The sequence below is a fragment of the Eschrichtius robustus genome, chromosome 2, assembly GCF_028021215.1.
Source record: "Eschrichtius robustus isolate mEscRob2 chromosome 2, mEscRob2.pri, whole genome shotgun sequence".
Lineage (NCBI taxonomy): Eukaryota > Metazoa > Chordata > Mammalia > Artiodactyla > Eschrichtiidae > Eschrichtius > Eschrichtius robustus.
This window is the reverse complement of record NC_090825.1, coordinates 107,096,579-107,120,787: the sequence shown is the minus strand read 5'-3', so window position 1 is coordinate 107,120,787 and position 24,209 is coordinate 107,096,579. Positions and strand designations below refer to the sequence as shown.

The window sequence follows — 24,209 nt, the reverse complement described above, 5'->3', positions numbered from 1 at the left end:
GATTGGAAAGTGGGGAAAGAGCTGCCTTCCTAGTCTCAGGGGAAGAGGATAATTACCCCAACACTCCATGACTAAGAGGAGCCAAGTACCTCAGCTTTATTTTTTAAGGACAGTGCCGCTGCCAGCAGTTTGAGGCACATCCAGTGTTTATGTGGAAGGAAATTTTGTAACCGGAGTTTTTAAAAAGAGAAAAAAGATGGGGTTGGGTGGGGGGTGGTAAGTGCTTCCAGCCAGGGAAAACCAACCCTAGGATGTTTTTATACAACTATATACAAACACTCAACTCAGACTGTGGCTTCTGCCTGCAGGTAAATGTCCTTTGGAATATATTACTTACCTGAGATTGACAACAACTCTGGATATACTTAGGGAATATGTGGTTTTGCTTTCTTTTAAAGATTTATATTAAATATCTATGGGGCTTCAAACCACGACTCATGAGACATGCAATTTAATTTCTTTGAGGGTGTTGACCATGTCACTTGTTCACCCTGTGGCCCTACTTGAACCCACTGCTATGTTGGCTGCATAGCAGACACTTGCCACTTCCTTTCAGGGGAAGTTCACTGAAAGGAATGAACACTGCACAGCAAGAAAGCAAGATCTCCTTGAAGGGATAAGATGTCATAACAAAATGACTTTCTCCTTTTCCCAATCTTTAATGCCAAGAACTGTTTGTACTCTTTCTGTGAGAAATCAACAAAGAGGATTAGGTAATACAACGCATCTCTGCTCAAAAAAATCATTCAGTTTTCCTTTGGCAAATCTATATTTATTTCCCTCTCTCCTCCTCAACTTGTCTTCAGGTAAGTGGTTAGAGATTATTACACAAACACTAGTCTTTCCTCAAAGAACTTTAATTAAGAATTAGAATACTTAATAACTAAAAGCAACCAGGAGTTCTGCTTTCAGTTCTCAGTTCTCTCAAATTCTCTGCAGCTACAGTATTTCCCCCAAATCACTGCATTACAAATTCAGAGAGGTGAAAAGACTATTTCATTTCATTTAAAAAAGTCAAAGGAAAACACCTTGAAAAAAGACTTGTAGCAAATATGACAAACTGTTAATTCCTTTATTATATGAAACGAGAGCTCAAATGAATAAGATAAAACATTATGTGCCAAAGAGATAAATGAGTAAAAGACTCAGAAGAGGTATTTTAAAAGGGAAATACAGCTAGAAAAGTATCCCACCTTGCCAGTAATCTTAACAAAGAAATGAAAAATATGTTTGTTTCTAGTCTATAAAATTATAAATAAAATTAGAAATCTTTTCCTCATTTTTTAAAAAAACAGGACGTTCTTTGTTCAAACAGAATATCACTACGAAACCCAAGCAAGTTGGGTTTCATCTACCATATTTGACAGGGTGGGCCATGGAAACTGGCCTATTCTCTCTGTTCTCCATCCTACAGGGACTTCTGAGGAAGCTTAAAAAGCATAACGTGTTTTAGGTGTTACCCACGTAAGTAAAATGTAAGTGTTATTGACTGACAACAACAACAACAAAAACAACTAGTGTCTAGTTTTCCATGAAGGACACTGGAAGACCACCATTTTTAATACCACTCAGTATCGATAAGAGACTGTGCAGTGGGCATACTCCCACATTGTCGATGAGATTCTAAATCACATCCACCACTCTGAACAGCAGTCTGGAAATATGCCATAAAAAAATCACCAAAATACCCATGCCCTTTGGCTACCTTCACTTCTGAGGCCCTACACTGACTACATTCCATGAAGATACGAAGTACAGCATCGTTTAAGGTGGTAAAACTTTAGAAAAAAATTAATGCATGAATCCAACTATTCAATAAATACTTACAGAGCAAATGATCTTGCAAAAGTTAATGTTGCTAATAAAAGATGAGAGGAAATAAGAATGGCTGGGGGCATGGTCTAGAAAAGCCATGAAGAAGCTCATTAGGTAGTGCTTACTATGTCCTATACTGAAGGAGGCTTTCATTTTACTGGAGGGCATTAATTCCTTAAATTACATAGTCCAGATATCATATCATCAAAGAATACAATGAAAACTATAAGAGAAAATTTGTAGCTTGTGGCATTATAATTACTCTACTGGGAATCCTCAGGTAAGACCACAACTCTGATATTGGCAAAATCTCCTGGAGGAAAATAAGGGTGAAAAAGCTAAAACACTTTTCTGGGACTCCTTGTCTTAGCTATGGATGTGGGGAATCTGTAGCTATTTGAAGTACTCCTGACCAAAAAAAGAGGAAGGATGGCTTCTCCCACAAGGAGGCAGGTCAGGAGTTAGATGGAAGGTCTCTCCATGGCAAACTCCAAGCTTCAATTTACAGGCATTTTGTAAATAAGATTATTCAGCTTCAGATTCTTCTCTGTGTTATCTCTCCTGTGTAATTCCGTATCTTTTATAAAGTCTTATTTAAATGCCTCCAGCCTCGTCTCAGTTGTGCTGTGGGTAAAGGAAGGCAACCTCTGTCACCATCCTTCAAGGGGGCTGGTTTTGATTTGATTACAGGCAGAGTCCCTTCCTTGTAGCCTCAAGAATGCTTAGACAATCAGACAGTGAAAAAATAAGCATCTCAAAATACAAATGAGACCAGGAAAAGGACAACAACTTCTGAGGGCAAAAAAGCAAACGAACTAATAAAGACAAGCTTTAGGCTAATGTAACTGTCTCTGCCGGTCTATTTTCAGAAGGGGGCAATTTATCATAATTTCATGGAAATGATTGCTTGAGGTGGTGGGGAGACAAGTGCAAATCAAAGCAAAGTTTCTTTTTAAGTTTACAGCAAAACCAAGCAAAAAGATATTCTAATGTAATCACTTATTCAAAAGAAAACAAATAGAAAAACAAGTATAATCATTGTTATTAGTTTTTGTGTGTTATTTAAAGACCAGCATTTTAAAAGATGATCTAATTCAACCCTTGGAATAACTGCTTTCTGTAGACAGAAAATAATTTCATAATCAGATGCATGCTATGTTTACAGAAATTTTAATCCGTCTAAACATGAAGGGGACTGGATTACGAGTCTGTCTTCTCCTGCCTCAATATAAAACACATTAGTACATTCCTGATATCCTCCTTTTATTTTCTCTGACTTGTTTTATACTCATTTTATCTTGGGGTTTTGCATACATCTTTGTAAGTCAGTTAAACTATGCTCTGGAAGAAAATGGAGTATAAGCAAACAAAAATTATTTTCTCTCAATTATTTTCTTTTTCTTTCTGAAATTACTTTTTCTCTCTGACAATGATTACTCTTACCTTAGGTTGTTTGCAAAGGTAGCGACAAAGTTCTCCAATGTACTGAAACACAGTCACATTATACTTTCTGCAGTCGTTCCAAAATTGGCTTGCTGAAAATTTCTTCTTTAACACACAAGTAGCACCTACAAGAAAAGGTATAAAAAGGCAAAAGGGAAAAAAAATTCAAGGGCAGAATTAACATAAAACGCAAATGATGTTGCTCTGTCTAGAACACTTTTGCTCACTTTCAAGGCTTTTATAATCCATCAGTGGCCATTTATATCAAGCTCATTTGAAAACATTAATCTTACAGTCCAATAAGTCTTTTAAAAATATTCATGTTGTAATTCTATATTTTGACTGTAGATATACTCTTTGGAATACATGGGATGAAAGAAGCAGCCAAAATAAGTAGGAGAATTACAAGTATTAGAGCATGAATATAGATAAGGTCATCCTTCTTCACAGAAACCAAGAATATTCACTTACTTTCGACATTGAATATATACATAGTATTCATTTTTAAAAACTTTTAAGCAGTCTCAAAATAGTTTGAGATTGAGAGTTAGTAAGGTAGAGTTAGTATGAAAGCACCAACAAAAAGGTTCAATAATGACTGCTAACTTTAACAACCTAATTTTAATAACAATGTAAGTCATATGAATATGTTCCAAGGAAAATGCTAATGTCTTGACCCTCATCTTCATTTACTGTGGGCATTGATCATATTTTAAATATACTATTCTATAAGATTACTTTATAGTATTTTAGACATATATAAATAATGGTGAATTATCTCCGTATATTATTTCTGGGCTAACTAGTAACAGACACATAATCTCAGCATGGTTATGAATGGAATCTACTGAGTCACCAGCTCTACCAACTGACTTCTTGGGTATCTGGGATACACTGTTTGCAAAGATAGCCTCAACAATTTCTCCTACGCCCTTACCTTTGCAATGTGAATTTGCCACCCTTCCCTTCAAGAAGTGGGGTCTCTTTCCCCACTCCTCAAATCTTGAATTTAAACTGGCCTGTGACTTGCTTTGATCAACAAAATGCAGGTGAAATGATCCATGTTACTTCCGACGAGGCTAAGACTTAAGAGCTACACAGCTTCTGAGTTCACCCTCTGGGAAGGCTCCTACCACCATTTAAGGACAGGGGCGGCAACCACTCAAGGGTGAGCGACCACATGGAGAGGGAAGCCCTGTCAACAGCCAGATCCAACCACAAGGCCAAATTACTGCTCTTTCCACTTCAGGCATACACTGAAGTATGTGATGAAATTGTGTCCTTTTAATAAATATTTTTTTATAATTGTATAACATGCACACGATCACTCTGAATTCTACTGATAGAGTTTTGAACTTTAATGAAGGCAAGTTCCAATTATTAGGCATTTTGAGAACTTATGAAACAGGAAATAAAAGCTTACCTAACTCAATACATCCACCAATTCCCAGGAGAGATCCTGAACTATGATACAGAGGAAGGGTTATATAAATGATGTCATCGGAAGTACAACCAAAAGCCCATAATCCAGCAGAACCCTTCATAGCCTGCAGCTGACAAATCACAGCTGCTTTTGGGAGACCTAGAAGAAAAGAAAAAAATAAATAAATAATAGAATAGATACTATGCTGGTATCAACTACAACAGCAGTTGAGACAAAAATACATCAAAATAGTCTATATCCTTGGTAAAAGGGGCCATGCAAATGTCAGCTACAACTGTAATTAATCTCTAGAATCTTAGATCTACACAGAGCTTGAGATCTTGTAAGGTTCAAAGAGCCGTATCTGCTACAAAGATGCCAAAAATATATCATTCTTTCTCTGGTTCAACATATTTACCAAATAAAGCCCAAGTTGTCATGGGTTTTTGGTGACAGCAGCACATGTAGCTGTGAACTCCAGTTTACAGTGACTTCCAGACACTCACCAGGGTTAACCTCAAGTCCGCCTTGCTGCTGCACCTGCTTTGACATTTTCTGACAGGCTTTGTGCTCCATTTCCATTAACTGGAAGATCTCATACACAAAATTGGCATGATCTTGCTTACCATCCTAACCAAAATTCATTTATTATTCAAAATAATTCATTTTTTCAAAAGAAGTTTCTGTGGCTTTTCCTGATAGGTTGGCATCTCACACCCCAAAAGAGTTTATTGTCATCCACATGCACAGGGAATCCCTCCAAAATTTCTTGTCAAAGCCATGTATAAAGATTTTGAGTGAGACTAGCATCCTTGATTCTTGATAATGCAATGCCTTTCTTTTCTTCATTGAGAGAATCAAATATTTATGCATTTTCTGCTTCCGAGAAGTTCCCACCTACTGTTCTTCAGTCACCATATTCCCTACTTTCCATATTGCTCCTGATCTCATGGCAACCCAGCCTTAAAAATAACTTTTCAGTTGGAGGTATGTCGAAAAAAGAAGGATGCTTTATCTAGTTATTTTCCACCTGTGTGCTTATGTCACTCCTGTAAAGCACTTTAGTGAGCGAATTAGTCATGTTTTCGTTCCTAATTTGGCTAGCTTTAAGTGAACAATGATCTCATTAATTTATTATTAAACCATTCAAGGTACTCAGACTTTTTGATAAAGGAGACAACAGATAGGAGCTTATCCAACAAATGAAAGTGATCAAAGGCTCATGGAGTTTAAAGTTTTAAAGAAGGAAAGAAGAACCAACAGAATAAATGAAGCTTGTTAAAACTGCAATTTAGAGTCCCTTCTTGGAAGAGTTAGAAAGCACATTAACATATTAAAGCTTTCGACAAGCCCAACAGTACAGAAATGTTACTATTTTTTCAATGATGTTTCTCAAGCTCATGTGGTCATAAAGCCCCTTTTCAACTTTTATTTCCCTTCTTTGTAGGCATGAAGGGACATGCTGTGCCACATGCTTGGAGAAATGCTACCTTAGCTGGTCTCCTGAGTCCTTTGTTCTTCTAACCTTCTATGAATCCCTAGCATTGAAACTCTCCACATGTCCGCAGATGTGAGGAGGCCACTGGGATAAGGTCCAGGCATAAAGGTGGGAGTGAGGCTGTGTCCAGTGAATTGGGGATTAGCAGGAAGAAGGAGGAACAGATGATATCAAGAGAAAACCAGTTCAGGGGCAGGCATGAAAAAATCTGGGGAATTCAGGGATAATTTTGGAAAAAGGAAAGAATCCATAAGATTAAGGAGAAGGAGAGACAAAAGTAAATAGAGACTTAGATGGTGATAGCAACTGGCCCCAGGCGCAGCGCGGAAGGCAGTTCTGTCTTTTTCCTCCTCCCTCTACTTACCGGAGTGGCTGAAGGCAAGGCTGCTCTGTCCAGGTTTAAATAGCCTTTCCTAGAGATCTTCAGGCACCTAACCAATTTCAGTGAGCAACAACAGAACTAGAAGTTGGCAGACTGAACACATACATAGGCCAAAAGAATGGAACTGGAGGTGACAGCAACACAATTTTAGAAAGGCAGATGGGGACTTCCCTGGTGGTCCAGTGGGTAAGACTCTGCACTCCCAACGCAGAGGGCCCAGGTTCGTCGGGGAGCTAGATCCCATATGCGTACCGCAACTAAGAATTCACATGCCACAACTAAGACCCGGTGCAGGGAGGGAGGGAGGGAAGGAAGGAAGGAAGAAAAAAAAAAGAAAGGCAGATGGACAACTGGTGACTGACACAGCAGACCCAAGAAGATGAAACCTAAGCTGAAGCCTTGAAGAAAGTTGGTTTGCTCCCACAGAACCCCAGCGAGGCTCAGAAACTTGATGACCAGGTACCCCCCAGAGTGGAATATCAATATGGAACTATAAAGAGGGAGCTAAATGGGAGTTCTGTTTAAGAAGCAATTCCGTCAGAGTCATAGATAAGGGAATCACCCCTTGTTCATCAAGATCTCACAGAATCTCCCAGGTCAAAGACACGTGAATGGTATAAAAACTGACCTCAATCCTTTCCTTACTCAGAGACATTCTAAGTCTGTTCCTGGGTCCATGGATATAATATTTTGGTGAGCTTGGGCAAACAGGGTTTCATAGTAGTAAAATGATTAGGAAAGATTCAACATAATCCAAAATGCTCCCTTATAACCTGCCTGAAAGGGTCTATGAGCAAACTCTAATGCCATCATTTAACTTTTCCAAGTCTCATTTCTTTACATCACTTCGTAACTTGCACCAACACCTTCATCGTTATCAACATTATAAGATTTTTATGTGAGAATCAGTGATTTTTATGATAATAGGTGACATACTAATATAAATTTTCATGTTCATTACAATTATCATCACTTAATTCAGCTCTGGGTTTTGAGTTGCAAAACATCAGCTTATATTCGAGAGAGAGAACAAGAGAGATGCTTTTAATAAAAAATGTCAATTAAGTCTCTAACAAGGCTCAACGTGCGACAGGCTGGGAGCTGGCGCCTGGGATCCTTTACTGGAGTTGCTTCACCTTGAGCAACAGAATACAAAGAAACTATAAGGGACTAAAAATAACTGCATGCATGCACAGTTGAGGCAATTATGAACAATAAAATACAAAAAGGCCACAAATCAACTGCCATTTCTGAGGTGCCCGGAGCAAAAGCAGGGTCCTGCACATGATCCCTGCACACAGTACCACCAAGGGGGTGGGCAGACCACCTAGCCACCCTCCAGCCCAACCCACCAATCCACCCCTACCCTCACCCTATTTAAGGAACCAGTCCCTCCCTCAGGGAGTGAGTAAGGGCACCTGTTACTTGTTTTCACTTCCTCATGCTGCAGCATGAGTCCCAATAAAGCCTAGCATGAATTCCTCATCTGACCTCTTATCAATTTCTATTGAGTAGAACTTAATTTCTATTGAGTAGAACTTAATCAATTTCTATTGATTAAAGAGTCCAAGGGCCCTAGTCAGTAAAAAATGTGATTTTGTTACATTCTTTGATAGCTTTGTATTTATAAAGCATGACATCTACTATATGCCTAATTCTGTATGTTGCTCTGCTCTGATCTCTACAAGACCCCATGTTGCTCAGAACTTTAAGCTAACAAGAGATGATTTTTGTATAACTTTCCCTGTATAAGATCATTCACAATCCAAATTTGGAAGAATGTCAGTAAAGGCTTTTGAAATTTTAAAATGCAAAACATAAAATAAAATAAAATTACAGCCCCAGATTGCTTCCTCCACACTGGTGTAAGATCTGATATGTATTCTCTGGGAAAAGATAAGCCTCTGGAAACACCAGGAAGAAGAGAGGTTGAACAAGTAGGGAGAATAAGAGAAGTCTGCATCCTTCTCCAGCTCCCTTTTTACACTTGACTAGTTTTCCCTTCAAGATTCTTATCTGAGGAATCTAAAGCGCCCAGAAGTAAAAACTGACAGTCACAAATCTCCCAACAAAATGTCGTGAACAATGAAACTAACCAGCCCACAATCCCACTCAATCACACAGAGCTTCTAGTTAGGATTTGGTTTGTTTTTGTGTGTGTGTGTGTGTGTTTTTTTTTTTTAAAGTATTTATTTATTTATTTATGGCTGTGTTGGGTCCTCGCCTCTGTGCAAGGGCTTTCTCCAGTTGCGGCAAGCGGGGGCCACTCTTCATCGCGGTGCGCGGGCCTCTCACCGTCGCGGCCTCTCTTGCTGCAGAGCACAGGCTCCAGACGCGCAGGCTCAGCAGTTGTGGCCCACGGGCCCAGCTGCTCCGCGGCATGTGGGATCCTCCCAGACCAGGGCTCGAACCCGTGTCCCCTGCACTGGCAGGCAGACTCTCAACCACTGCGCCACCAGGGAAGCCCTGTGTGTGTGTTTTGGTGGCTGCATTTTAAATATGCACAGCCAAAGGTCACCAGATACTTGAGGAAATCCTCTAGGGTAAAGAACAGAGACCAACATCAAACAAAAGATAAAAGGATGTCAGAGAAAATAGAGACAAGGTAGAGAGGAGAAATTTTCAAAAAATATTAATATTCTGAGAGGTATGAGACAATGAAGTATCAATAATACAAAAATAACATGCTACAAAATGAGAAATATTAAGAGAACACAAGGGCTAAAAGATAAATCCCTCAAAAAGTAAGTCAAGGGGTCCCATCAGTGAAAAACAGATTTTGTTTTTGGCTGACTGCTAAAAGCTAAATTTTAGAAAGTAATCTATTGTCAAAAGGTTTACACCTTCCCATCTTGATTTTAAAAGCATGTCAAACAATCCACATCAGATGCCATAAACGTGAACTGCAAGAGGAAATGGTATAATCTCAGTGAATGGGAATTGGATTCAAAAGGGTTTGCTTTTGCTTTTTAGAGCATTCCTAGAATGCTCTAAAATGTCAAGGCAGTTGCTTGTGTTTAACTGTGAACAAATAAAAATTTATTGTTTTGCACTTAAAAAAAGTAAATCAAAAGGTAAGAGAAGGAAAATAGGATATAAAAGATTAGAAAATTAATAACTCAGTGCAAGGAGGCCAATCTTTAAAAAGTTAGAGTTCCAAAGATAAAAGAACGAACAAGCAAACAAATATAATAGAAGGAGGGAATGGGCAGAAAGAATAGAAATAAAGAAGGAAAAAGAAGAATATGTAGACACCTTTAAAACAAAATTTTCAAGTACCTAGACTTGCAAGACATGAGTTTCTAGATTTAAAAGGCTTACAAATTTACCAGCAAAATGGATAAGACTGGTTCCAGTACAAATAATAATGATATCATAGACTACTGAAGGCTAATAAAAGATTCTAAAAATCCCAAAAAAGAAAGAAAGAAAAACAATACCAGGTTGCAAGTAAAGGATTAGAAATCAGAAAGAAAAAGACTTCTCAGTATGTGTACTGGAAGACAGAAGATAAAAAAGCAATGCCTTCAAACCCCTGCATCAATATCATTTCTAATCTAGAATTCTATACAAACAAGTGTAAGGGTAGAAAAAGACACTTTCAGGCATATAAGGACTTAAAACGTACCTGCTAAATACTCTTTATCAAGCAGCTAATGAAAGAAGTGCAGTGATAAAATGAAAAGCAAACTAAGGAAATGAATTTAGAATCTAAGAATCAGGGGATCAGAAAAAAAGAAAAGAGTTGAAGGGAATTCTCAGGGCGATGGTGAGGAATGAACCCAGGACAGTAAGAGAGCAACATGTCAAGACTGGAATCGTAGGGAGGAAAGCTCTGGGAAAGATGCAGCCAAGAACATGGGCTTGACAAAATACAGACTAGCTTTTCAATATCTAAAGGTGAGTTACTTTTTGATAAAGGGATGGGTACGAACCATTTATAGGTGTATAGAAAACTAAGCAAGCAAACAAACAAAAACAAATGATTAATTCAAGGTTGGGGAGAGTTTTACATGAAAGGAAATAAATATAATTTTGTTATACTATAGAGCTCAGCAAGAAATAGTATTTACTAAGTTAATTGATACTGATACCAATCAAATAAAAATTTATGATGAAACAATATTAGGGTGATGTTGGGGAGAGAAAGTATCTGCACCAGAGAGAAAGAAATGAGTGGAGGGAGAGAGTGGTAAAGAAAGAAGATAAAATCCTCATTTCCATTGTGGAAAAGCAGTACATACTTTTTAGTAGGTACCTATTAAGTATCCAGTAAAATACTATTAATAAATCTATTTAGATAAATGGAGGTGATTACAGAAAGAAAGATCTAAAAATACTGAATGTAATTGGTTTCGGGATGGAGAAATAGAGGGGTAAGCAGGGTATTTTTCTCTAAAATTTTTAAAACTATTAGAATTTTTCATCTCTGTGCTGTATAACTTTGATACAAATAAATATCAAACAGAAAAAATTAATAGCACTTTTGCTTTCAGCCTGTTGTGCAAATGTACCAAACACTCTGGTTTTAAGAGATCTTCAAGAAAAAAGGATGTTAATAGTCTGCTCCACACTATTCTCTTTTGGGGCGGGGAGGGGGGTTGGAGGGAGGGGGGGAGTGGTAAAGATTGTTTTGAAGACCAGAGTCACTTTCTATTTTTACAAGAAAACACCATAAAGACAAATTGGTCAAGTACCTTCCCTTGGAAGTTTTCAAAGCATATAATTTCCAGAATTTTATTGTCTCTTTCAAAGTCCAAAGTCAGTCTGAATTTATGCTGGTGACTTGATACATATTAGCATTTCCTAGTTCACTCATCAAAGCTGTTGCAAACAAAGTTAAAAAGAAAACCATAGTCTACTCTCCAGTATAGAGGAGATCATTGTTAGCCTCCAAATAGGAAAAAGAAAAAGAAAAAAGTAAGAAAACTTTACCAATGCAACAGTAGTTTTGCCTACAATACTACCTGTGCAAGAGAAATTAGTACCAATATTTTTAATATGCCTCTAATTCAAACTCCCAGTCAACTTCAAACTAGTTACAAAAGCTTACTTAGACTACCAAAAATATCATTAAATTTTTCTTAAGAATCAATTAAGTTTAACATTTCTTTTGAATTCTCAAGTAGTTTCATATTCTTTGTGTGTGTGTGTTGTTGTTTACCTAAAAAAAGGAAAGTTTAGTTACTTGATTCTATTTTGTATCCTTCCTCAAACCTGCAATGCCTTCAAGATTTCCTGCTTCTCACATGTTCCAATCAACTTATGGAAAACGAGGAGAGCCAGCTACAGGTGCTTCAATTGCAGCCATACTTGGATTGTGCTTAGGATTTAACATTTTATACAAGAATATAGAAAATTGTTTTAAAGTAGACTAATGGATTTTTTAATCCAGCAGGATAATTACAAACTATTTAAACTAATCTTTTCATTTTATACATTAGGCATCTAAGGGAAGCTAGCAAAGATCCTGCCGAAGAGGCCGGCCAAATTCCACACTCTGAGCAACTGGGTTGGCTCAAGTCTTCACACATTCCTGTGCCATTTGTACTACCAAACTTGAAGAAAATCTTTCCACACGAGACAATGGCCAAGTGAACATGGTGACTTGTCAAGTTAAAGTTAAAGCAATTACCTTTTTCATCCAAGTTTGGGAGTTCAAAGATCTAAGAACCCCAGGCCTTCTTGGATGCATGCTTTCTGAGATGTCCGGTGACTATGAAACCAAGCCCCCCTAAAACCAAGTTCTCTTACCAACTTTATGATTAATCTCTCTATATCCAAAGCTTTGTTCCCTTTCTTGTCCCCTCTGACCTCAATTCTGGGCTAACAGAACAATAATCAACCAGAGTCAGATGACTAAAATTGCTCTTGCGGATAACATAGTTAATGTACTCAAGTAGCTATTATAGATATCATTAACGTGTAAACTCAGGTTGTTTCTCCAGGGCGAGATGAGCTCACAGACCCTCAAGCCATGGACCACCTGGTCAGAGAGTTGTAAACCAGAGACAGCCTGACTCCCCGAAACTGTCACAGAAATGTCACAAGCTGATGATTAACCCTAGCTTCTTTGTTCTTCTGCTTTAAGAAACTCCTAACTCAAAGATCAAGTTGGAGTGGATCTGAGGCTGGGCGCCCTGCAATAAATCCTTACTGAGCTGCAGACTCCCACTGTCAGAGTGTGGCTTTCTGTGTCAAGGGCACATGAGTTCTTTGCTCAGTTACAACTACACGTGGCAGAGATTTGCCTGAAACTGCTGCTTTGCAAATATGCTGCATTCTTCTTAAGTTTCAAGAACAAATGGATCTTACCTGTTGTTCCAGAAGTGAAAATATAAAGATAAGGAGCCTTGAGGTTTGAGGCAACATGGTGGCTGTGTGGCACCTGGCTGTCAGATGCTGTGCTCAGTTTTTCTTTGAGTGAAATTATGCCTTCTGGAACAGACTCTTTCATTGCCCAAACACTGATATCTCCTGGGAGGCTCGGAAGGATCTCCTCTATAGTTCCAAGCAAATCTGAAAGCCAAAGGATTAGGAATAAGTAAATAAGACATAAATCTCAAAGCACTCACCTTGTGTGTTCTTTTGCATGTTGGAACAGGGATGATACGTAAATACAACGCTTACTTCCTTTTCACGTTGGATAAGTAACATCCCAGCCATTTTATGAGTATGTTTCAACATGACCAAAGGAAAGGAAAATCTAGTTATTACCTGATGTAATCAATGCAAATAGCCCAATTCAAATTGAACTTTGGAGATTCCATTATCCAGATTGTGTTTTTTCCCCCAATTTTTAAATAAAACTCTATTTTCGTACTTTGCTTTAAATCTAAATTCAGGACACTGCACTAAACATTCTCCTTGAAATACGACTCAGTAGCTCATTATTCCAAAAAGCCATCTGTCTGTCACTGTTTAGTTCTACTATAATGTAATGATCCAGGAGAAACACCTGACTGGATTCACAAGATTCACAAGATTATGGCTTAGAGACCATTTCAGAGTGAAAAGTTAAATGAGGAGATTCAGAGATGCTCTTTCCTCTGGATTAGAATAATTAAAGGTAAAAGGTCTTTGAAAGCAAAAGGAGAAAAAGAACGCCTTCCAGAAAACGCAGTAGGATCCATGGTGCACAGCAGGCTATGACCATGGCAGGTGAGAGCCGGCTGGTGAAAGCAGAGCCTGTGTCAGCAGCAGTGGGATCCAAGGCCTGGCTAGAACCAACGTCAAGCAAAAAAGAAGGCAGAGGAGTAGAAAAGCTAGAAACACGGGTGTCTTCAGGCCTGAAGAGCTTAGGGGTCCTCACAAGATCAAGGGTCTGGGTTGAAATTCCGACTGGAGAAAGGAAAAGGGATACTTCTCTCAGGAAGCATCTACTGTACACGTTAACGAACGAGCAACTGTGGAAGGGAGACTGTTGAGTCACTCTGGGAGACTGCATCAGACCTTCTTAATTTGATCTTTAATGTAGGAGAAACTGTCGTCTGTCCAGGAGGAGGGTAGTGGTAGAGAAGGAGGGAGATGGAAGGTGGGTGCAGGTCCTGGAGAAGGAAATATTCAGCGTGAAGGTATCTAGCACTCTATGGGGTACGAAAGAAGCAGAGCATTGGCATTCCTTGGATGAGGTGGAAGCGAGCGAGGCCTCATTTTTTTTCCAGAGTAGAGAGACAAACAGTTATTTATATTCTTTAAATTCTTGTAAAATGTAACACTCCTTTCCTTTAACATGGATCTTTAACAGTAAAGATCCACTTTCATGTTCTACATGGGTGCTCCAGTTTTATTTTCGTATTATAATACATCATACTTTTCTAAGATAAAAGCGATTTCTGAGTGCTATATCATTTATCTTAAAATCTACATTAACATCCACGGGGATGTTAAGCAGTTTTAGAGTTAATGCAAGGAACGCCAAAGATTACCAGCAACCACCAGAAGCTAGGAAGAGGCGAGGAAAGATTCTTTCTTAGATCCTTCAGTGGGAGCATGGCCCTGCAGACACTTTGATTTTGTACTTTTAGCCCCCAAATCTGTGAGGGGATGAATTTCTGTCATTTTAAGCTACCCAGTTTGTGTTATTTTATTACACCAGCCCTAGGAAACTAATTCAACCAAGGTCACAAGTTGGCAGACAGAACTGTCAGTCTAACCTAACTCTAAAACCTATACATTACCTCATTAAAGAAATCAATGATAAAAAATATTATTAAATGTAAAATATACCCTGGTCAGAATGATAAGGTCCATGTAAATATAAACCTGTCCATCTAAATAATTACATTTTTAAATAATTTTTAAACAAAAAATAAAAAATAATCACCAGATATATTCTCATTTGAAGCTGAATTCAGGGTGCTGCATTAAACATCTTCCCGGAAATGTAAATCACTGTCTTGTTATTTCAAAAAGCCAACTGTCAGCCCTGACTTAGTTCTACTATAATACAAAACATTTGAAAAAAACTCATGATTTACCGCCTCAAAATCCATAACCCAAATTGTTCACAAAGAAGCAGCAAGAGAAATACATCAAATAGGACTAGGAAATTCACAATAAAACCCGCAAGAAAACTGCAAAAACACAGAAAAATGACAAGGAGTTGAAATATCAGGGTTGGGGAGGCAAACTGGGGCTTGAAATTTTTTGAGTTAATTTTTATTTCTTTAACAAATCCAAATAAAATGACCTGTAAGATTCCAGAGAAAAATCTATTTGTACTGAGCATACACAGCATGCTGCTGTATACAGATTGCTTTGGTGAGAAGAAGAAGTGAAAAATCACAAGGAATGCCAGGGGAAGGACGAGTCATAAATAAATGAAAAACCAGGACAAGCAAATGATCTGCACTTGGTATCTTCTTTTAATTTTTAGCACTAGATTTTGTTTAAATGATTCTCCCGGGCATTCTGAACGTATAAGGATAAGTCTCTGACTTGACCCATTTCATTACCTTAATTTCAAATTTCTCACCTGGAATTGTAAATTCACAGCACAAACTTTGTGTTCTTAATAATATGTGTGTCTAAATTGGCAAAATAACTACAAAGAAAGTTACAATATGATTAACTGTGGCCCCAAATCTTTGTTAGAATTGTAGAGTCTAAAAAAATCCGAGTACTTACAAAGAGTGATGACTCCTACAAGAAAAAGGAAGTGAGTGGATTTCCTAGGAATCAGAGGAGATACAAGTTAATCTCCTTCATACATTAAAATGAAATTGACTTAGCTGAGACAGTTAGAATTATCAAATAGAATTTTATCTAACCAAATGATTTCTTCAATAGTGGTAGGAAGTGTGGATGAGGATAGTGAAAATTGAAATAAAAATTTGAAAAGTCTTGTAGGGGATAAAGAATCATTATTTACGTATCACTGTCAATCTTTCTTAATCAGATGGAAAGTTTTAGTGTCATTTTACAAGTAAATTTTAAATATCAAGTCCCACCAAAAAATAGCATGTGTTTAAATACTTCACAGTAACTTGTTTGTGTTTCATGAAGATTTACTCTTTAGGGAAGTGTCCTACCACTGAAACCCATAGAACTGTAAGCACCTCAAAATGATGCCTGTCCTACTTCATTCTTTCACTGACTGTGCCTGGCACACACACCGTAGGTGCTGGATATGGAATGGAGCTCTGTCCATGGGATCCACTGTAGGTGGTCTTACCAGTAAATTACCTTAAGAAAACGAGACAGATGACAATTCTATGAGATTTAACGAAGTCTGCACTACAGGAGAAGACTGAATCTCTCTTTTCAAAGCAATAGATTCTTCCAGGAAATACACACTGTTCCTCGCATATACAAGGCACTGTGTTAGGAGGGGTTGCAAGCATAAAAAGAGGTAAATTATGATCTCTGCTTACAATCCTTTACTACTGTTTGTACAAATTAATTTCTTGTTTCTACATCATTATTATGCCTCTTATTCACATTTCTAAGACTATGAAATCAATGAGTAAAAATGCAATATATTCCTCTAATATGCCATTAGTGTGAATTATGTTATTCATTCTGCATTAAAAACTTTTTTTAAAAATTGAGGTATATTGATTTACAATGTTGTGTTAGTTTCTGGTGTACAGAGAAGCGATTCAGTTATACATACCTATATATTCTTTTTCATTATAGGTTATTATAAGACACTGAATGCAGTTTCCTGTGCTATACAGTAGGACCTTGTTGTTTAGCTATTTTATATATAGTAGTGTGTATCTGCTAATCCGAAACTCCTAATATATCCCGCCCCCCTTTCCCCTTTGGTAACCATAAGTTTGTTTTCTATGTCTGTGAGTCTGTTTCTGTTTTGTAAATAAGTCCATTTGTATCATTTTTTTAGATTCCACATATAAGTAATATCATATGATGTTTGTGTTTCTCTGACTTACAAAAATTATTTTTAAATTATCTTATTCTACATAAAACAAACTAATAGGTATTTCAAAGGTATTGCTTGTAGCTCTTAAAACGCTGGCAAACATTTAACTTTAAACTTTTATGTGTTAATACAACTAATATGAAATTCAGCTGCACAGGGTTAACTTGAGCTTTCCATAATGCAAAGCCATATTCACACAGAAACCAAAGTGAAGTTGTAGGTCTCATCACATGCTCATAACTACCATCCTACTGCTTAACAGCAGCTCAACAGGTTTCTCAAAGAACACATGGGTAGGCTATGGTGTCTAAGAAAACTGATTTAAGTAAGCAATGTCCTAAAGCAACGTATATCAGGATGTAGATAACAATACTTCTTATCAGGCCAGAAACTAATTTCATCATCAATAATGTGCCAGCTATTTTTACAAATATTATTTTATTGATAATCATAACCCTAGGAAGTACACAGGAGCATAAGCCTTTCATCAACATATTCTTCCCTGAAGCACCTTTATTAACTGCCCTGAATACGAGCACACAAGTTTGTAAATGGGTTTATGGATTTTCACTTTCAGCTGTCCCCACATCTTTTGGGGAGTAGACAGTGTATTTATTATTGGCAAAATTGTGCAAGAAAATAAAAAGTAGAATACTTCACTTGACATTATTTCCAACACATCTCCTATTGCCAGTAAATAATTATTACTCAGATGTGTGTTTCTCCCATTCAGCCTTGCCACTTCTCTGAGGAGGCACAATCCCTCTTTAAATTGTTTTTGCTTCTGTCAGTATTCAAGCACCATTCCCTTACAGTAAACACATGTTCAACATATACTGTACATAAGAATCCCAGGGTTGGTATCCTCATAATCAGTGAAGGAAATAACACATGCTTAGAACACTACCTTTTCCAACTAGTAAACCAGGAAGCCACTTAAACTTCCAATCAAAAGCAGTTATTTTCTTTTGGAATGGAGGTAATCCTTGACAGAGCTGAGTCTAAAACGGGAAAAAAAAAATGCGAAACAGCCATTCATTCTACTACACATAAAAATTAAAATAGATATGTGAGGCTATCATAGTACGTGGATAAAATACTACAGGTTCACATGAGCCATGTCTTATCTATCTGAATATGTATTACTTTCTATAGAACTTTCTACAGAATTTAAAGGGCCTTATTTTTCCTCTACCTCTTCCTTTTGGTCTTTGAAAAGAAGATGCCTTTATGGTTGAAAGTCGTTTGGAGAATTACAATGGCTTGATTGTTAACTGGAATATTTGCCCTGCACAGTCTGAATGCAACAGATCATAAAAACGAACAGGGCAATGCTGCATGCATTACTGTAAGTCTAGAGAGCTGTCATAGGATTGTACTTCTTGTGAATAGAAACACAAAACCCAAGAATGCGGAGACACAAAATACTACTGAACATAAAGTAAAAACGTTCTGGATAATATCAATATATAATTTTTAGTTATCCGCTTATAATTATAATGATTTAATATGTGATATATTGAGAAAGGAGAGAGTGCAAAATACACACATGCAAGAAAATCTGAAATTCTGTGGATGTTTAGTCTAAACACTAAAGACTACAAAGTCTAAAATGCTTTGACTTTTGGGGAGTCATGACTCTAACATTTAGCAACACTGATATAAAATAACACAACCAGAAATTCGATTGATATATCTACTGCCAAAATCAGCTACCAAAAGAACAGCAGAGGGACAATTCATGGGCAAAAATAGGCAAGTAAGTAAACAGTTAGTGAATGCCCATATGTACCTTACAGTTTTTCATTAGGTCATTCAATCACCTATTCATTCATCCAGGCAATAAATATTTATTGAGCATCTCCTTTACACTAAGTTCTGAGAATTTAGCAGCAAACAAAACAAACTTCCTTCTCTAAGAGCTTACATCTGAGTTATTGGCCATTCCTCAGAGCTACACAAATATCTATACGTGAATTGGCAAACAGATCTTTACCATTCCATTGAGTCACTGGGATAGCCAGCATACAGTGACTGAGGCAAGAGGATTGGTGGGAAAAGTGCTGAAACAAAGTAGACGAATGGATGGAAGAGATGACAGAGAGAGAAGGAAAAGGAGCAGGGCAGAGGGAGGGGTGGAAAGTGAAGGGAAGAGGAAAGGAAAAGATGGAGATGAGGGAAGGAGCAGGAGCAGAAATGAGGACAAAGACCCAAAACCTGTGTACCCAACAGGTTTTGTGATTTAGCATCAGAAAATCCAGGCTCCAGTTCCCACACTGCCTCTCCTAGAAGTAGGAGCTTGACAAGATTACTTGCCCGCTCCCAACCATGCTTCCCTCATCTTTAAAACCAGGCTATGGCTGTGGTGAGCATGACATAAGATAATGTGTCTAAAAACAGCTTGTTATTTACACAGTACTTTAAAAATGGAAGAGATTATTATTTATTATTATCATTATTCTTATTATTGCTAAATATGTCAAAGGATATAATTACAAAAACTTTTAAAAGCTACATACAAACATCTCAACATTTTTCTGTTTGTTCCAAGTAAAGAGAAGAGGATATCTAGGTGGATGATTATCTCGGCAGCAGGCACTATTTGCAATATCAGAGTTGAAATACTGGGGGGAAAGAAGTAGGTTTAATACAAGACTATTTAATAATTTTCAGTAAGTGCTGAAATTTTCCAAGGAAAGTTGGGATGCCACCTGACACATCTTCTAAACGAAACTATACAGATATAAGCTTTTTTGCGACTATTTTTGAATCTTCAGAATGAGAACTAGGAATAATAGTTTTATAAACATTTAAATTTTTTCTAGTTATCTGTGCATGAAAAACCTGATGCCTTAATATTGGCAACTTTAATTTTACTATTTTTATATGACTGGAATGCATTTTTTTTCATGGTTATATCAAAAGGGGATTAACAGTCCCAGAAACCATTGGGCTATAGTGTATAATACAGCAGAGTCTTACATCAGATACCGGGTTTTGAGTCTGCTCTGTACCTACTAAGCTGTGTCATCCTAGACACCCTAGATGAATTTCTTTCCCTTTCAGTTTCCAAAATATAGCTCTGTACCTGCCTCTCAGAATCACTGGGAGTACCTTTTACACAGTCAGCCTTGAGTAAATGGCAACATTCATATTTCTGTTAATGACAATTAGAGCAAGAATAACATTTATTTCCCTGGTGGCTTAGTTGATACAGACAGAACTATCAGACACCTGCCATGATTAAAAAGTCACCTATCACCATGGACCACCATGGACAATAACTGGCCTGCCTATAAAACCTGTTTGACACTGTTTTTATATAATTTATGAAAAATAACATTTTGCTAAAACATAGCAAAGTGAAACGTTAAAGGTCCTATCCCAAACAGATAGTCCGACTTACTAGTCTTTCTTACAGCTAACACCAAATTAGAATGTAGCAGCAAAATCCAAATGAGATCCCTTAGTAAAAGCCTCCGATGACTCTATAATGATAACAGCAATTATGTTAATTCACCAAGGATTTACTTTGTACATACTAGGCACTCAGTTAGTCACTTTACAAAAGCTGTCATTTAATCCTCCGAATAACACTGTGAAGGAGATGGTATTATCACCATTTTACAGCTGAGTAAAGTGAGACTCAGAGCAGCTGATAATCTTATCCTCAATCACACAGCTAAGAAGTGGCAGATCATAAGTGAAACCTGGGACTGTCTGGCTTATCTTGATCTAAACCACTTGACTGGTCTTTCCACCACCATACACTCTCCCTGGGGATATAATGATTTCATAGTACATCTCCATTAGAAACATCCAATGAGAATTTAAGACCTCTGAAATGGAAAGTTCTAAAAGCTATATGTATAAATTGTTCATGGATTAGACTCAAGATACCAAGAATACAGTTTTCAGGGTAAGAGCTTCAAATACAAAAAAGTGACCGTGATCTAAGCCATGCTGTCTTACAACACAAAACAAAACTAGTAATTAATAAAAATAGAACTGTCCTATCTTTGAAAAACATAAGCAATTTATGTATTTTGGAGGTATGCTAAAAAGAACTGTTACTAGGATTTAAGGTTGATTTCTCCAGGTACCTACTTACTGAGCAAAGCAATTAAATGTTTTTGGCTTAAAATTCCAACAAAACCTGACTGGTAGTGGTAAAAACAAAAACAAGGAAACTATGCAATTAGTTATTGGGAAGCAAAGCAAAAACTGGCACAAGTAAAACTGCAAAATTAATTGGTCCTAATTAGGCAAGAACTTGGTCAAGAGCAAAGTTTGAAAACTCTGTTTTGAGAGGTAACCAGCCCTATGTACTTCAAGAGGAGTCCCTCAGGAGACAGGATATGGGATGTTTCTCAGGATGGCCTCAACATCACGGCCATAGAAATCTTTTCAGAGATATCATGGCCCTTCTAGTTTGCTCTTCTAAAGGGACTTTACGGCTTTACTAATTTTATGCACAATTTAAGGTTTAGATTTGCTCCAGAAACTGCAATCTAAATTAGAATGAGCAACTAAAATGTCAGAATATATCCAGAGATGAACTGTGATAGTTTTCCCTGCTGCATTCATATTATCACTGCCCCTGCACTAGAGGTAAATATTGTTTCACCATGTTATCAAAATTCTGTGTGACTCCTTTATCCTACATATTGCTACAGTTCAGAGAAATTTTATCATACTAGTTAACTTCTTTCCAAGGTGAAGAGGAGCTGAATTTCAATCTTGGAGGATATTACTGTTGAATGGAAAAAAAAAAAAAGAACCAAAATACACAATAGAGGCCTTCTGGCTTCTCCACTCCTATAACGTAAGATAAAATCAGTGCTTAAGAGTAGTAAGGGATAGATTGGGAGTTTGGGATTGATATGTACACACTGCTATATTTAAAATAAAATGCCTTTCTGTGAAAAACATATCATAAAATAAAAAGAGTAAACATTTTTGCTATTTTATCAGGTCACAAACTGAGCTGGAAGGACAGCTGTTAACAAGCAAAAGCGAAAGCCTTGAGTAACGAACCTTTCTACTATATACCGCCTAATTCATTTTCGTGTGATGTGCAATTATTATATAATCAAGGTTACATGGAAAGTACTGTACTTTAGACATCACTGGTGTATAAATGTAGATTTTTTTCCCCCATACTTCTCTGTAAATCTAAAAATTCTATATGAGGTGTCAGTATATATCTATTAACCTAAAATACTTAAATATTTTCACTAAGGTCCTTGCCACCATCCTCCTCGTCCTCCACCTTCCTACCGCCATGCAAGAAGCATAAGCATAAACCACTTAGATTATACCAAAGCATCAGATTTCATACTGCACTTCCACTGTGTTATGCAACCCATCTTACTAGGTTCTTCATTTGTTAGGCACTCAACCAAAGACTTTTCTTTGTAGTTCACTGACAGTATATGTATGCAAAGCCTAAATCAAAGGGGAGGGGGAAGAAGGTTAGCACTTACTGAAATAAAGAAAATGATGCACAGGTTTGGATGGGAGAAGGAAGAGAAAGAGGCTGAGAGTCTAGCAAGAGCCCGCCACTGGCTGGGAGGTGGGAGCCCAACCTTGCCAGGTAAATCCTAGCTTGCAGGCAGTGCAGCATAAGAGCAGACATGAAGACTGGCATTCATGCACTTGGCGATTAAACATGTTTCTTCTGCAAAGGCAGTCAACCCTGATAATGTTACTATTCGAGGCAGTAGGTATTCCACAATGAAATCAGGATCCCTTTCCTCCTCGTCAAATAATCTTGTCAGATCTGACAAAATTTAGAACTTACCAAGCTCTATATCTCTGTGTTCTTGCACTCACGGAAGGTATCAAGAAAGGTAAAATGCGCGGCCCTCCTCCCTCCCCCTCCCTCCCCCTCCCCCCGCCCTCCCTTCGCTAAAATAATAAGAAGCAGAGATTTCAGAAGTCTTCAAAAGCTGTCCTAATAATTAGTAATTTACAACAGAGTACGTTATTGAAGTGGGAGAGGGGGAATTAAACCACTAGCCATAGAATTATAAAACTATTTTGTACCCTCAACATGCACACTTCATCACACACCCAGAATATTAGTTGTGAATTGGTTCTAACAAAAAAATGAGGGGGCAGGCGTAGGAGGCAGGGTTGCCATTCTGCACAAGCGGACCACACCCCATACTCTACCTGCACCCACCACGAGGGCCCTGGGCTCACAGCTGCGGATGCAATGCAGGAGGGAGACGGAGCGAATGTTGGAGTTGAGGAAGGCCACCACGCAGCCCAGCTTGGCCAGGCCGAACCACACGTGAATGAAATCGGGCTCATTGCTCATCAGCAGAGCCACGGTATCGCCCCTTTTCAGCGTGGAATGGTTCAGGAAGACATGGGCCACTCTACTACTCCTCTTGTCCACATCCTGATAGGTGTAGATGTCTCCCTCATAGATGATGAAAGGTTTCTGAGGCTGCTTCTTGGCATGCATCAGGAATTTATCCAGGACAGTGACGAGCTCCCCTTTCAGTCTGTACATCTCCATCCGAAATCCACAGCGTACCACCTTCAGCAGGTACCAGAAGTCGTCCCAGAAGTAAGGGTACAGGAGTTTCTGCATGAAGCTCAGGAAGACCATTCCAGCCCCTAGTCCTGTTAGCCATGACAGGAGCATGGGGGCCACAGGGCCAGAAGGCAGCTCTGATCCCGGCCCTGCCATTGTCCTCTTCTAGGTGCACCTCTCCTCGGAGACAACTGGTCCGCGATGTGCAAGGCTAGCACCTGCAGCTCGTCCCAACCTTTCCGGAAAGAAGAAGGGAATCTTGCGAAACAGAATCAGAAGTTTGCACAGAAGTCGCCCCAAGGGGTGCCGGGGATCAGGCGTGGGACACCTGGTGGATGAGCAGACAGCCCATGAGATAAGCTCAGGGCCTCGGGATCTACGAATCGAGCACAGCCCCCTCGCCTCCGAACCCCGACGGCGGCCCGCGCCCTGCGGCTTTCTCAGGCGCCTGCAAGTCCTCCCCGGGCTGGTTGGGTCAGTCCCCGGTGCCTTCTAAGCCCCTGAGCAAACCCCACCACAGTCAGGAGCAGATGCCCTCCTCGCCGAGGTAGTCTTTCCGGTGCCTGCAACTTGGAGGCTGAATTCGAGCTGAGAGAAGCTGGGGTGGCGACTGCTTAGAAACGCACCGGCTTCCCGCCTTGGTCCACCAGAAACCGCGCAGGGTGACGGGGCCACGCCTCCGTCCCGGGTGTCCCAGGTCTCGTGGGATCCGGG

General features: G+C 38.5%; 1 protein-coding gene across 1 annotated transcript in view; it reads right to left on the bottom strand.

The window, feature by feature from the left end:
• SLC27A6 (solute carrier family 27 member 6) overlaps positions 1-23,834 on the bottom strand; it is a 56,584-nt gene extending 32,750 nt beyond the window's left edge. Inside the window, exons 1-4 of the mRNA XM_068534393.1 lie at positions 23,126-23,834; positions 12,877-13,080; positions 4,682-4,840; positions 3,259-3,383 (exon numbers count right to left, since the gene is read on the bottom strand). Coding sequence (XP_068390494.1) covers positions 3,259-3,383; positions 4,682-4,840; positions 12,877-13,080; positions 23,126-23,651 — 1,014 coding nt within the window. The 5' untranslated portion in view covers positions 23,652-23,834. The remainder of the gene's footprint in view (positions 1-3,258; positions 3,384-4,681; positions 4,841-12,876; positions 13,081-23,125) is intronic.
• Between the last annotated feature and the right edge of the window lie 375 nt (positions 23,835-24,209).